The sequence below is a fragment of the Salvelinus namaycush genome, chromosome 25, assembly GCF_016432855.1.
Source record: "Salvelinus namaycush isolate Seneca chromosome 25, SaNama_1.0, whole genome shotgun sequence".
In the NCBI taxonomy this organism is placed as follows: Eukaryota; Metazoa; Chordata; class Actinopteri; order Salmoniformes; family Salmonidae; genus Salvelinus; species Salvelinus namaycush.
In genome coordinates, this window is record NC_052331.1 from 18,710,463 (window position 1) to 18,727,085 (window position 16,623).

Below are 16,623 nucleotides of genomic sequence, written 5' to 3' on the forward strand. Positions count from 1 at the left end.
TCTACATCTGATCATATTTGACATGCAGGAGCTATCCATTTGACCTGAGTCTGGAGTAATGAGCGGCTGTCGACATACACTGGCCTGGTGAACAGTGAGAGAAAGAGAGAGAGAGAGAGATTGAAAGTGTTTTTGTAAGAGAGAGAGAGAGAGAGAGAGAGAGAAAGAGAGAGAGAGTTTGAAAGGGTTTTTGTGAGAGAGAGAGAGAGAGAGAGAGAGAGAGAGAGAGAGAGAGAGAGAGAGAGAGAGAGAGAGAGAGAGAGAGAGAGAGAGAGAGAGAGAGAGAGAGAGAAAGAGCTCTGGCCTGTAATCTGACACCTAGAAACGTTGACTTGGTGTCTGGCTTTTCTTGCTCTGTCAACCTGTACGTGCCAGCTCCACTATCCGTAATGGTTCCACACAGACACACACTAACGCTCTTTCACATGCAAAAACACACACACACACAGGATGTATGACAAATGAAACACAGTGCTAAGCACTTACATTAACTTTACAAATAAAGACACGCTTTCCTGAAATAGCTGGAGACACTGAGGAAAACCAAACAAACAATACTGAACAATTATATGTACTCTATACCACAAAGTATTTCTAATGAGAAAAGTTGTAGTTCATCTATGGTAATCCTCTGTAAAACAGTAAGATAGACTTGCTGGAGGCAAAAAATGAATGAGAGAACACAAATGTGCACACACACACACACACACACACACACACACACACACACACACACACACACACACACACACACAGACACACACACACACACACACACACACACACACACACACACACACACACACACACACACACACACACACACACACACGATACAGTGTACCCAGGTGATTTTACCTTAAAAACATAACTTTTCCTTTAAACATTAAATCAGATCTAGAAAAGGAAAGCCAACCTACAGTGCCATATCTATGACCTCTTAGTGCTGTCACAGAAGGGGACACAACAGTCGCATAAACCAGGCTGCCTGCCGATTTAATAGTCTCTCCTTTGCAATCCTCCAGAGACTCTGGCTGCAACAATGTAAAACTGAGGAGAGGCTGAGTCTTTATAAAATAATATAAAAAAGACCTGACAAATTACGGGCTTGTTCTCTTTTTGCACACTCTGCTCTCAGCACATTTGGCTGTAAATGTCATGGTGAAGGTTTGAGTAATTTTTTGCTGTTGCTGCAGTGGATTTCTGGGCTTCTGTCTGCTCTTCAGAGGGGGGAAATTATCTATGCCCACAAGATGAACAGCAACTAGATACATAGAAAGAAGGAATGGTATGATACCATGTGATTTTAGGTCTTTGTGTTCTATAAATCTCATCCAAACTACAATTTGTATACTGCCCAAACAGATCCACGGCCAAAGCAATCACTGTTGCACTGCACACTGCCCTATCCCACCTGGACAAGAGGAATAGCTATTTAAGAAAGCTGTTCACCAAATACAGCTCTGCTTTTAACACCTTAGTGCCCTCTAAGCCCATCACTAAGCTCAGGGCCCTGGGTCTGAACCCCTCCTTGTGCAACTGGGTCCTGGACTTCCTGATGGGCCAACCCCAGGTGGTGAGGGTTGGCAACAGCACCTCCGCCGCACTGCTCCTCAACCAGGGGTGTGTGCTCAGCCCCCTCCTGTATCCCCTGTTCACCCATAACTGCGTGGTTACGCACGACTCCAACTCAATCACCAAGTTTCCTGACAACACGACAGTAATAGGCCTGATTACCAACAACAACTAGACAGCCTACAGGGAGGAGGTGAGGACCCTGGCGGATTGATGCCAGGAAAATAACCTCTCCCTCAATGTAAAAAAACAAAGGAGCTAATTGTGGACTACAGGAGACAGAAGTGGGAGAGGTTAAAAGCCTCAAGTTCCTTGGTGTGCACATCACTAAGGTGTCACGGTCTGTTCACTCTGCTATCATCTAGCAGACAGAGACAGTACAGGTGCATCAAAGCCAGGACCGAAAGATTGAAAAACAGTTTCTATCTCCAGGCAATCATACTGTTGAACAGCCATCGCACCATCTCCTGTAGTAAGAGACAAAAATACTCACTCACACAAGCTCACACACACAAGCTCACACACACACACACTTCTGTACTCACATATACACTCAGACACGCATACGTCCATACTCACTCACTCACACACACACACGCACACACACACGCACACACACACGCACACACACAGCCAACGCTGCTGTCCCATGTTGAGTGCATTCAGAAAGTATTCACACCACTTAACTTTTTCCACATTTTGTTGTGTTACAGCCAGAATTGAAAATTGATTAAGTTCAGATTTTGTGTCACTGGCCTATACACAATAACCCATACTGTCAAAGTGGAATTATGTTTTTATAAAGTTTAACAAATTAATTCAACCCCATTGTTATGGCAAGCCTAAATAAATTCAGGAGTAAAAATGTGCTTAACAAGTCACATAATAAGTTGCATGGACTCAATCTGTGTGCAATAATAGTGTTTAACATTATTTTTGAATGACTACCTCATCTATGTACCCCACCCATACAATAATCTGTAAATTCCTTCAATCTAGCACTGAATTTCAAACACAGATTCAACCACAAAGACCAGGGAAGATTTCCAATGCCTCGCAAAGATTGGCACCTATTGGCAAACTGGGTTGGGGAGTAAAGTATAAAACCGGTAACTGTAATCCGTTACGTTACCAGCAAAAATATTGTAATCAGATTACAGATACTTTTGAAAAACTAGATGATTACTTCGAGGATTACTTTTAAATTCAGAAAGGATGTTTGCGGAAAAAAATATTATTGACACTTCTGTTTTCTCAATAACATTGAAATCAGCATTGAAAAAGGCGCAAGTTTAAGTTTGTTCCACCAGAGCGAGTCTGATCGCAAGTCAGAGACCACTTTTGCGGGAAAAGAGCAGGAAGAGGATTTTGTAGGCTACAGTCCAAGCTATGTCTTCCAATGGTGCGACTGTTGTCGGAATTCAAAGATTATCCAACTTGAATAAACGCTTGGAGGTAAGGACGAAAGCAGTGGTGTAGTCTACGGCGATACGGATATCACTTATTCTTGATATCAACATAGCGCATTGATGTGAATCACACTGCTGCTCTCTCATTAAGCCATTTGCGCCTTACGGATTGTGGTTGTTGTGAATGGCTGTTCACAAATCTAAATGTGTATTTGAACCCAATAATGGTTGAATTCAAGAAGTTTAAGCTGCCTATCAATCATTGTTTGGCGCCCCCACAAACCAAGGGGGGGGGGCGCCAAACCAGAGGACATTTCTCTAAGAAGTATGATCTTTGTCCGCATGTGCAGTTGCAAACCATAGTCTGGCTTTTTTATGGCGGTTTTGGAGCAGTGGCTTCTTCCTTGCTGACCGGCCTTTCAGGTTATGTCGATATAGGACTCATTTTACTGTGGATACACATACTTTTGTACTGGTGTCCTCCTTCACAAGGTCCTTTGCTGTTGTTCTGGGATTGATTCACACCAAGGTACGTTCATCTCTAGGAGACAGAATGTGTCTCCTTCCTGAGCGGTATGACGGCTGAGTGGTCCCATGGTGTTCATACTTGCGTATTATTGTTTGTACAGATGAACGTGGTACCTTCAGGCGTTTGGAAATTGCTCCCAAGGATGAACCAGACTTGTGGAGGTCTACAATTTTTTTCTGGGGTCTTGGCTGATTTCTTTAGATTTTTCCATGATGTCAAGCAAAGAGGCACTGAGTTGGAAGGTAGGCCTTGAAATACATACACAGGTACACCTCCAATTGACTTAAATTATGTAATTTAGCCTATCAGAAGCTTCTAAACCCATGACATCATTTTCTGGAATTTTCCAAGCTGTTTAAAACCTGTTATGGCTGCAAGGGGCAGTATTGAGTAGCCAGTTAAATCGTGCCCATTTCAAACGGCCTCGTACTCAATTCTTGCTCGTACAATATGCATATTATTATTACTATTGGATAGAAAACACTCTCTAGTTTCTAAAACCGTTTGAATTATTTCTCTGAGTGAAACAGAAGTTATTCTGCAGCACACTTCCTGACAAGGAAGTGGAATGTCAGAAATCGATGCTCTGTTCAACTTCCTGCCTATACATGGGCATGATACGTAAGAGTCTACATACACTTCATACATCTTCCCCTGGTTGTCAAGAGGCGGTGAGAGAAAAAATGTCGTGTTTATCTTGGTCTGAGGTGGAATTAAAGCTCTTTGTTTGACGTGACCGTCCACTTCCTGTTTCTGGAGCGCGCGAAAGAGGACATGGATTTGCCTTCTGTTTTGCTCTCGTTATGGACGACTAACATCTCCGTCTTAGATTTTATTTGATACATGTGACCATATCATCGTAAAGTATGTTTTTTCAATATAGTTTAATCAGATTATTTAAATTTTTTCGGGAGTTTTGCCGTGTTCCGTTCTCTGACTTTGTTGACGTTGGAGAGATCCGTAGCACTTGGCAAGTGCCCATGCTAAATGAAGAGGGAAATTTGCCGTTCCAGATCCAAACAACGACTGTTCTGGACAAAGGACACCTTGTCCAACATTCTGACGGAAGATCACCAAAAGTAAGAAACATTTTATGATGCTATTTCTAATATCTGTCGTGCATGTGAACTGGTCGTCGGCGCCCAAGTGTTTCTGGCTATTGTGGCTATGCTAATATAACGCTACATTTTGTTTTCGCTGTAAAACATTTAATAAATCGGAAATATTGTCTGGAATCACAAGATGCCTGTCTTTCAATTGCTGTACACTATGTATTTTTCAGAAATGTTTTATGATGAGTAATTAGGTATTTGACGTTGGTGTCTGTAAATATTATGGCTGCTTTCGGTGCAATTTCTGATTGTAGCTGAAATGTAAACTATGATTTATACCTGAAATATGCAAATTTTTCGAACAAAACATATGCTATACAATAAATATGTTATCAGACTGTCATCTGATGAAGTTGTTTCTTGGTTAGTGGCTATTTATATCTTTATTTGGTCGAATTTGTGATAGCTACTGATGGAGTAAAAAACTGATGGAGTAAGAAAAGTGGTGTCTTTTGCTAACGTGGTTAGCTAATAGATTTACATATTTTGTCTTCCCTGTAAAACATTTTAAAAATCGGACATGTTGGCTTGATTCACAAGGTGTGTACCTTTCATATGCTGTATTGGACTTGTTAATGTGTGAAAGTTAAATATTTAAAAAAAATATCTTTTGAGCTGGATGTTGTCATAAGTGTACCGGTGTCGGGCTGCACCCCAAACAGGTTAAAGACACAGTCAACTTAGTGTATGTAAACTTCTGACCCACTGGAATTGTGATACAGTGAATTATAAGTGAAATAATCTGTCTGTAAACAATTGTTGGAAAATTACTTGTGTCATCCACAAAGTAGATGTCCTAACCGACTTGCCAAAACTATAGTTTGTTAACAAGAAATTTGTGGAGTGGTTGAAAAACGAGTTTTAATGACACCAACCTAAGTGTATGTAAACTTCCAACTTCAACTGTATGTACAATTTAGATGTACAAAAATGGATGTAGCATCTACAGATTGCCCCTTTAAGTTTATTGAAAGTGTGCGAGTTTGAGCATGTGTCCATTAGGCCTATGGATTTTTTTTTATCAGTATGAATTAGATTGAGCAATAATAGCCCCACTTTTATTCTGTAGGCTGGGATCCACACTATGCAGCTGTTGCAAGAACGCATTTTCACTGGTTTCAAAAACAATGATTGATAGGCAACCCCCCCTTGGGTTTCGCCGTGGCGGAGATCTTTGTGTGCTATACTCGGCCTTGTCTCAGGATGGTAAGTTGGTGGTTGGAGATATCCCTCTAGTGGTGTGGGGGCTGTGCTTTGGCAAAGTGGGTGGGGTTATATCCTGCCTGTTTGGCCCTGTCAGGGGGTATCATCGGATGGGGCCACAGTGTCTCCTGACCCCTCCTGTCTCAGCCTCCAGTATTTATGCTGCAGTAGTTTATGTGTCGGGGGGCTAGGGTCAGTCTGTTATATCTGGAGTATTTCTCCTGTCTTATCCGGTGTCCTGTGTGAATTTAAGTATGCTCTCTCTAATTCTCTCTTTCTCTCTTTCTCTCTTTCTCTCTCTCGGAGGACCTGAGCCCTAGGACCATGCCTCAGGACTACCTGGCATGATGACTCCTTGCTGTCCCCAGTCAACCTGGCCGTGCTGCTGCTCCAGTTTCAACTGTTCTGCCTGCGGCTATGGAACCCTGACCTGTTCACCAGACGTGCTACCTGTCCCAGACCTGCTGTTTTCAACTCTCTAGAGACAGCAGGAGCGGTAGAGATACTCTCAATGATCGGCTATGAAAAGCCAACTGACATTTACTCCTGAGGTGCTGACTTGTTGCACCCTCGACAACTACTGTGATTATTATTATTTGACCATGCTGGTCATTTATAAACATTTGAACATCTTGGCCATGTTCTGTTATAATCTCCACCCGGCACAGCCAGAAGAAGACTGGCCACCCCTCATAGCCTGGTTCCTCTCTAGGTTTCTTCTTAGGTTTTGGCCTTTCTAGGGAGTTTTTCCTAGCCACCGTGCTTCTACACCTGCATTGCTTGCTGTTTGAGGTTTTAGGCTGGGTTTCTGTACAGCACTTTGATATATCAGCTGATGTAAGAAGGGCTATATATATCAATTTGATTTGATTTGATTTGGTCTAATGAAACAAAAATATAACTGTTTTGGCCATAATGACCATCATTATGTTTAGAGGAAAAAGGGGGAGGCTTGCAAGCCGAAGAACACCATCCCAACCGTGAAGAACGGGGGTGGCAGCATCGTGTTGTGGGGGTGCTTTTCTGCACGAGGGACTGGTGCACTTCACAAAATAGATGGCATCATGCGGGAGGAAAATGATGTGGATATATTGAAGCAACATCTCAAGACATCAGTCAGGAAGTTAAAGCATGGTCGCAAATGTGTCTTCCAAATGGACAATGACCCCAAGCAAATTGGTAAAATAGCTTAAAGACAACAAAGTCAAGGTATTGGAGTGGCCATCACAAAGCCCTGACCTCAATGCAATAGAAAATGTGTGGGCAGAACTGAAAAAGCATGTGCGAGCAAGGAGGCCTACAAACCTGACTCAGTTACACCAGCTCTGTTAGGAGGAATGGGCCAAAATTCACCCAACTTATTGTGGGAAGCTTGTGGAAGGCTACCCGAAACGTTTGACCCAAGTTAAACAATTTAAAGGCAATGCTACCAAATACTATTTGAGTGTATGTAAACTTCTGACCCACTGGGAATGTGATGAAAGAAATAAAAGCTGAAATAAATCATTCTCTCTACTATTCTTCTGACATTTCATATTCTTAAAATAAAGTGGTGATCCTAACTGACCTAAGACAGGGCATTTTTACTAGGATTAAATGTCAGGAATTGTGAAAAACTGAGTTTAAATGTATTTGGCTAAGGTGTATGTAAACTTCTGACTTAAACTGTATACATATCCATTGATTGTTGAAGAATATAACTTATAAATGCCTCATGAGTTTAGTTCAACTGTCACACTCCATGAGAACCCAGAATATGAAGTTGTTTTTCTCCAATGTTTGTAAACATTGTAATTGTAAACAAACTGTATAACTGTAACTGTATAGCCTCATAACATGTTTAAAACAATAATGTTGATATCATGGATGGTCAGTCCTTGCATCCATAGCCCTGAATATTATTAATCTGAGTGGTTACATTTCTCCAGGCCCATACCTCAGCTTTTTATCAAAACAGAGGTGGGGCGACCGTGTTGTTATTGTTTCATTTGTGGATTTGCCCTTTAAACAGTTGCATATTATCAAGATATCAAAGTGTCACCAACTAAAAGGTAAACAATAGGCCTATAGTAAATGCAGCATATGGAATTCATGTTTCACATGTAAATAGCACTTTTCAGTAGTTCTCAAAGCATGTCATTCCATGAGCGCGACATTTATTTTTCAACTCGAATCAATGAGCCCAATCAGTCCTCTATGACAACAAAATCATAATCAACAGAGTAGGGCTGGCCAATAACATGGAACCCAAACCGGTTGCGCGCGTGCGCTATCGTGCATACATTTATTTTGCCCCCCCACACCAAACGCAATCACGACACGCAGGTTAAAATATCAAAACAAACTCTGAACCAATAACATTAATTTGGGGACAGGTCGAAAAGCATTAAACATGTATGGCAATTTAGCTAGTTAGCTTGCACTTGCTAGCTAACGTTAATTTGTCCTATTTAGCTAGCTTGCTGTTGCTAGCTAATTTGTCCTGGGATATAAACATTGAGTTGTTATTTTACCTGAAATGCACAAGGACCTCTACTCCGACAATTAATCCACACATAAAACGGCCAACCGAATCGTTTCTAGTCATCTCTCCTACTTCCAGGCTTTTTCATTGTTTAACTTATATGGTGATCGCATCTAAACTTTCATTGTATTACCACGACTACTGGCAAAACAGTTAGTCTTTCAATCACCCACGTGGGTATAACCAATGAGGAGATGGCACGTGGGTATCTGCTTCTATAAACCAATGAGGAGATGGGAGAGGCAGGACTTGCAGCGCGATCTGCATCAGAAATAGGAATGAGTTCTATTTTAGCCCTTGGCGTCGCAGACGCTCGTTGGCGCGCGCGAGCAGTGTGGGTGCAATAATTGAATAACATGGATTTCCACATTTATTTTGCGACGCTCGTGCACGCGACGTGTCCGGTCTGGTCAGCATGTAAGTCCTTAGTTTTGAGGTTATGCCCAGGTAAAACAATTTGGCTAATCTATACTTCCATATTTCCAAGTCCTATTCTTGAAGATCAAGGAGTATAACATTTATTGGAATGACTGGAATTCTGATAGAATTGGGTTTTTAATGTAAAGATATAATTTAATCGTATGATTATATGTAGTAGAAAGCGATGGGTTTGAAAAAGCCAACACAACCAACCCATAAAGTAAAATGTAACATCCGTATATGGCCAGCTATGTAAACTTTAACATTGATTTATCCTGCAATAGATGTTCAATTGGGAACATTATTTTTTCTTCTTCTTCTTATGTCTCTTAAGGGGAAAGTAATCTAAAAGTAACTGAATGTAATCAGATTACGTTACTGAGTTTGGGTAATCAAAAAGTTACGTTACTGATTACAATTTTGGACAGGTAACCAGTAACTGTAACAGATTACATTTAAAAAGTAACCTACCCAACCATGTTGGTAAATGGGTAAAAATAAAAAAGCAGACATTGAAAATCCCTTTGAGCATGGTAAAGTTAATAATTACACTTTGGATGGTGTATCAATACACCCAGTCACTACAAAGATATGTCCTTCCTAACTCAGTTGCCGGAAACCGCTCAGGGATTTCACCATGAGGCCAATGGTGACTTTAAAACAGTTACAGAGTTTAATGGCTGTGTTATTGTAGTTACTCCACAATAACTAACCTAATTGACAGAGTGAAAAGAAGGAAGCCTATACAGAATAAAAAGTAAAATAAGGCACAAAAGTAAAAATGCTAAAGATTTCGCAAAGAAATTCCCTTTATGTCCTTAATACAAAGCATTATGTTGGGGCAAATCCAACACAACACATCACTGAGTACTATTCTTCATATTTTCAAGCATGGTGGGGGCTGCATCATGTTATGAGTATGCTTGTCATCTGCAATGACTAGGGAGTTTTTTGGGGATAAAAAGAAACAGAATAGAGCTAAGCACAGGCAAAATCCTAGAGGAAAACCTGGTTCAATATGGGAAACAAACTCACCTTTCAGCAGGACAATAACCTAAAACACATGGCCAAATATACACTGGAGTTGCTTACCAGGTGACATTGAATTTTCCTGAGTGGCCTAGTTACAGTATTGACTTAAATCGGCTTTAAAAATCTATGGCAAGACTTGAAAATGGCTGTCTAGCAATGATCAACAACCAACTTGACAGAGCTTGAATAATGTGGAAATATTGTACAATCCAGGTGTGCAAAGCTCTTAGAGACTTACCCCGAAAGAATCACAGCTGTAATCACTGCCAAAGGTGATTCTAACATGTATTGAATCAGAGGTGTGAATACTTATGTAAATTAGATATGTCTGTATTTAATTTTCAACACATTTGCAAAAAATTCTAAATACAGATTTTCACTTTGTCATTATGGGGTATTGTGTGTAGATGGGTGAGAAAATAATTACTTTGGATTTCAGGCTGTAACACAACGAAATGTGTAATAAGTCAAGGGGTATGAAAACTTTCTGAAGGCCCTGTATATTAGAGACATTAAACACTGGATACTTCCCGTTTCTTTTATACCGTTTTTTACACTGTGCATTGATATACTGTATTCTCACATAGCTCATTCAAATATATCTTTTTTTTTACACTGTTTATACACACTGCGTATTTATATACAGGATTCTTGACATAGCTCTCTGTAATATATCTATGGCTGTACATATCATTCTTAGTATATCTTTTTGGTGTATATGCAAAGATTGCATTTGGATTACTAACACAGCGTTGGATTCATCCTGACATTCTTGATTTCTCGTTTCTCGTTTTTTGATTATTTATTATTTGTGTACATGTTTGACATTTTACTGCACTGTTAGGAGCTTGTAACACAAGCAGTTCGCTTCACCCGCTATAACATCTGCTAAACTGGGTTCTCGACCAATAACATTTTATTTTTTGCACTAAAATACATTTGCCACATGCTGATGTTGATGCTGATAACACATCTACATTTATAGAGTGAAACATCTCATAGCTTGGACTTGATGACTATAACGTGACAAAGCATCAGGATAAAATGTAACAACAGTATACCGAGAATTTAGTATGACTTCCCCCAGCAACACAAGGCATGCAGCGCTTGAGTAACAACAACACCTCAATGGACATTGTGTGCTTGCGTGCATGTGTGAGTTTGCGTGTGCGAACCAGTAAACTCTTCAAAAGGGATTCCCCCATGGTGCTTTTATCTTGAGGGGCCAAGTACATTGAATTCAGCCCACCCAACTGAAACCCTGTCAAAGGAAGCTAATACTGGATAGAGGCCAAAACATTAGCAGAACTAAATCCACTCAAGAGATAGGAGTAGAAACCTACAAAAACAACATGGCAAATCTATGTTGAAATGTTACCTTCAACAGCATTTTTTACCTCTAAATTAAGACGGAGAGTTTAAGTAGGCAAAGAGAGCCATTATAGTCAGAATCCCTTATGTTCCTGCCAGGAACAGTGGGAAGAGAAGAGAAGCAAGGGGGGGGCATGAAAAGGTCCAAGTCACTTTGTTCTTCTTCATTTTGGAAACGAACTCTGGTTGAACCCAGAACGACGCCAGGCAGTTTGAAAAAAAACAGGCATAACTCTCTCCCTACTCTAAGCATACTCCTCTGAGAAGGAAGGGGGCCGGGGCCAAACCTCACTGGCTTCTCACAAACTGGACTTAATTTCTTCTCCCTCCTTTTTTCTAAAATGAAAACCACACAGGGTTCGCTGTTAATAACCCGTCTTTTTTTGAAGCACTGTACCAGAGTGACTCACAGTAATGAAATGTCCGTAAATTAACCTTTAGAGGCAAATTAGGAAGACGATATAACACGGCCTCCTTTACTGAATCCATTTGTTTTCTTATTTCTTTGGCTGGCTACAGACAGTCATGATAGTCGCTGGAAACATTTTTCCACGTTAAAGTCAGAGTGAGTGATAACATCCTCTAACAATTTCAAAAGAGTATCCCGTTAAAAGGCATGTTCTGAGATATGTCTTCAGAGATATGTCTTCAGAGATATGTCTTCAGAGATATGTCTTCAGAGATATGTCTTCAGAGATATGTCTTCAGAGATATGTCTTCAGAGATATGTATTAGATTGCGGTTTGACTTCCATTTTCTACATATCTCTTTAGTAGGCTAGAACTTGGACTTTTTCCAAGAATAGTCACATACTTTCTTTTATAAACAGAGACAAGTGCTTCTTCTTTTTAATATTGTGTTAAGTGCCTATATTTCACAGATTCTTATACATGACTTTGACCCTCGCTTCAAACCCAAACAGAGAAAATCCCTCTGGCCAGCATCAGCATGTAGAAACACTCACAGCGTGTCACAAACAAACAGCATCACACTTGGCAAGGAAAAATATGATGACACAGAACGAAGTGAATTAGTGCAGCCCTAATACATGTCTCAGTGACACCACCTTGGTTGTACAGTAAAGACCTTTCTTCTCTGCTGTCTGTTCCGAATGTGTGTGTCTGCTTTTGGCTCACTGACTGACACACATAAGGATGTTTGGTTGTGTGGTAATACACATAGATACAGTAGGATGCCACAAAGCACCATGTTGCATTGTAGAACCATATTGTTAAGAATATGGGTTAACTTCCTGAACACATACAGTATGTTTAGAAATGTAATATAAATATTATAATGTTCAAAATATGGTTGCTATAAATAATAAGTAGTTTTGGCCATAATAACTTCATAAAAATGCCACATAAGAAAAAAGGTTTGAGAAAAAAAGATTGATACAAGTTATTCTTTCAATGTGGTAGAATTTCACCTTACCTGTTTTCTCTTTTATATCACACAAGACGTTGAAGAGAGCCGGTTTCATCCTGTGACAGTTCAGTGCATGTTTCCTATAAAAAAGGGGAAACACACACAACTTTATAACCAAATTCAATAAGATGAGGAAATAGTAATAACTGCAAAAGTGTTCTGCATGGAATTGTATCATATCTAAAATGAGGAGACTTGTTTGATCACTGTCAATTTGATAAGGAAGAATAAAGCCCATCCTTGCTATTGATATTAACAATGCATATTATTCTGAATGTAGTATTGAACAACCCTTCAATCACAGTGATCTAAACTAAAGAACTAATGTATAGCATAGTCTTATTCTTTAATAGAGAAAACACTTTGGTGTAAAATGTACTTTTATAGTGTCTCCATTGTCTCAACAAACCACACTTGGAACACTTGTCGTCCCACTACACTTGATCTATAACCACTAAGATTAATCAACATGAATAGCACGGGTCATTTCAATTTTAATTCACGGTGGGATGTCAATAATGAATATGATCCAATCTATCCTATGTAATCTATTCTTGCACAGGAACACGAATAGATGTGATCGTTGTCTGAATTTCGAGGCGCAGCACTGGTGCTGCGATAACCTTTATTGCCGTTGGCTAAAAAGAAACAAAGTATCCAAAAGGAATGCACCCCCAACATGTAACACAGCGGGGAATTACTGTGTAATCTCATATGTAACAATATACAAGGCGATTGGAAATTGGGAGAGGATGCACCCCGCTCAGTTGTAGTTGCAGTAGTTTAATATCGTCATACATTTTTTTACATTTTTGATGACACTGTTCATTTAAAAGTTAACTTTCACAAAATAAAAACTGGTCGGTTGAAGGTAGATTAACGTTACGCACTTTATTTCCTACGAGCAGTTGTTGCGTTCGGGTGGGCGTAATTGTTTTCGTTGGATAGCATGAATGCACATCATATTATTACAATGTAGGCCTACAGTAGTTATTTCTTAATTCATAAATATGCTATCTTGGTATTACTTTGAAAATAATATAATTTTCTATGCCACCGTACCTGGCCTGCGCTTCGTCCAGGCTTTGGTCTGTGATTGTCATTATTTGCTGTAATATGTCTCCAATGTCCTGCTTTCTTCCATCTCCGTCCGTCCCTCCTGTGCCATCCTGCATATTTTGCGCCAGGCCGGGGTGTCGGGCCATTCCCACGCCGTGTGAGTGCATCAACCGAGGCTGCTCGTCCATCCTTGACCGCGCTCTTCGCCTCGCCCCCAACTGACCAGCACTTTTTTTTCACGGCAACAGAAGAAATATCCTTAGAAATTCCTTTGGATCCCTCTCTCTTTCCTCCTCTCTCACCCTCTCTCTCTCTCTCTCTCTATTTTCTCTCTCCCTGGTAAGCTTTCCTGTATCGGAAAGGGAAAGATAATGACAAACGCTCGCTCTATCCGCTCTCTCCGCTCTCTCTCTCTCCCAGCTGGTTTGGTTGAAATGTGATATGAATAGCTGCTTTAGGCTCTGGCCACTCCTGCACAGCTACTGTAGAAACAAAGTAGATTCAACTTTAAAGGGTTTCAAATCGTGTCAAAACTGACGTGCACAGAGCACGTTATATGCCTTTCCCAATTTCCTTAAAAGCTTGATGGACGGAACATGTAACAGTCACAATCTCAGAGGGTTAGTGAAAGTAACACCAATTGTTATTGTTTCGCTTATGTCTGTAGCAACTGACACACAACCAGAGTATGGAATAAAAGCCTCCGCCCCCTGAGCCACGATTGGAGAAGAAGGGGGCATAAGTCCCACCTCCGTCTCCTCAAGAAAAGTCAATCATCTTTTTCGGGACGCGGCAATAAACATAAAATGTGAGCGTTAACACTGGGTCTGGACCTTCTTTAACAGCTCAGTGGTCTGGACGTGGTGGCAATACAATGATGGATAGAGACTGAATATGTAATAAATATTTGGGCTTGGCACCAAAGCTCTGTACCTGATGTCACAAGGAACAGGCACCCCATCTAAAATAAATGAATTGTCTTCTTTCATTTCAGATTCACCTGACTATTGCTTATTAAAACAAGGCAACTGTAAATATGTCTTCCCCCACAAATTATACAGCACCCCCCCATGGGCCAATCAGTGCAATTTTGTAAACAACAGATCTCTATGGCACCACATATCATTCACCCAAGTTTTGTCAAATTCGGGCAAGTGAAGTCTGAGATATCGCGTGGGTTAGCTAGACTCATATCCCTGAGCATGTGTACCAAATTGCATCACTCTGAGTCAAACAGATCGAGAGATATGAACATGTTCCCATTATAGCTCCACTGTTAGGTCGATATGAATGTTCTTGTATATGTTAAGTCTTGACAGTATTTGCAACATGTGTACCAAATGATGTTACAATAGAAATATCTTTGACTGATTTATATGCATTTATGTGCCAGACCACACCCACTTGAATGTTTATTGGTCAAGCTGTTTTAGGTACTAGTCTGTAAAATATTGCGTTGAGACACCTTTGTCTTTAATAACGTTGATTTGGCTTTAACGTTGATCATTTATCTACAGATATTCACTACAAATCTATTTATTTAAGTCTATATAGATATAGACTGAGCTGTTATGATGTTATTACCATGTTATAAAGACTACTGAAAGAACATGGTTATAATCTTGGAAACAGTATTTGTTTCAACACAGGTTGCTGGTGTTTTAGATGTCTTGGATACCTCACAGCAGCACAATTGATCTATGCTATCACCGTGCTGGCCTCCTCTCGTGTTATGGCTGGAGTTAAATCGATCAGTCCGTTTTCTCATTAAGTCCTGAATAGAAGGTGAGGCAGTAATTGTCCCAGGGGGCAGGGGGAAGTGGTGTGTGTGTGTGTAACTGTGTGTGTATGTGTGTATATATATATATATATGTGTGTGTGTGTGTGTGTGTGTGTGTGTGTGTGTGTGTGTGTGTGTGTGTGTGTGTGTGTGTGTGTGTGTGTGTGTGTGTGTGTGTGTGTGGGTCTGGTCTCTATACTGCAGGACCACACACCCAGTTTAGGCTCATGCTCTAACCTTGCACCCTGACACTACACTCAGGAGTTTGCCCTCTCTTTACACATATGCCCCTTTATGTGAACAAAACTGTGATGGATTTCTGCCATATGAACATAACGTACCTTTGACGTACCTATAACGTACCTCTTCCTAAAGAGCCTTGAGGTGGAGTAATAGTGTTGCATAAATCTATTGTGTAATATTGTGCATAATAGCCTTTCAATTTAAATGGAATTTGATCCCATAATGGTGAACCACGTATGTCACTCAGTCACTCACAGGTTCCACTCAAATTTATACAACGGGTGTGTCTAATCCTGAATGCTGATTGGTTAAAAGCGCATTCCAGCCGGTGTCTATTCCACAAATTACCACCGGCTAAATCTATGACGTTAAAATACCTATTTACTCTTTTCCATCTGACTGCAGAATCCACTGTCTCATCAGCAGAGGCAGAGAAGTTATAAACTTGATCTTCACTATAAAAAGCATCTAGACATTATCTCACATTTCTTTTAGACTAACATTTAGTTTTCAACAGTGGAGATTTGTATAAACCTTGCTGTCTGTTTCTTTGACATTTGCAAGATTGTTTCAATATTCAAATTCGATCTCCAACTGTCCAATAGTAATGAACGTGTAGGGGCTGGGAGTCGGGATGAGAGAGAGGCAGGCAGAATTTCTCAGCCAGTCAAAATCAAATCAAATCAAATGTTATTAGTCACATGTGCTGAATACAACAGGTTCCTTACAGTGAAATGCTTACCTACAAGCCCCTAACCAACAATACAGTTTAAAAAAAATAAATGAATAAGAATAAAAGTAACAAAGTAATGAAGAGCAGCAGTAAAATAACAATAGCTACAATAACAGTCAAAATTATGAATCAGCTGGCATCATTTTTATGGATATCTACAAAGAAATGTCCATTGACAAAAAGCTAGTTTGCAGTCTTTCCAGCT

The 16,623-nt window shown here is 40.2% G+C and overlaps 1 protein-coding gene across 2 annotated transcripts in view; it reads right to left on the minus strand.

Moving 5' to 3' along the window:
- LOC120020404 (pre-B-cell leukemia transcription factor 1-like) overlaps nucleotides 1-14,168 on the minus strand; it is a 79,041-nt gene extending 64,873 nt beyond the window's left edge. The window contains exons 1-2 of one of the 2 annotated variants that reach the window (XM_038964036.1): nucleotides 13,666-14,168; nucleotides 12,610-12,683 (exon numbers count right to left, since the gene is read on the minus strand). In XM_038964036.1, coding sequence (XP_038819964.1) covers nucleotides 12,610-12,683; nucleotides 13,666-13,850 — 259 coding nt within the window. In that variant the 5' untranslated portion in view covers nucleotides 13,851-14,168. The remainder of the gene's footprint in view (nucleotides 1-12,609; nucleotides 12,684-13,665) is intronic. The other variant, XM_038964035.1, reaches the window with a different exon arrangement.
- Nucleotides 14,169-16,623: the final 2,455 nt, after the last annotated feature.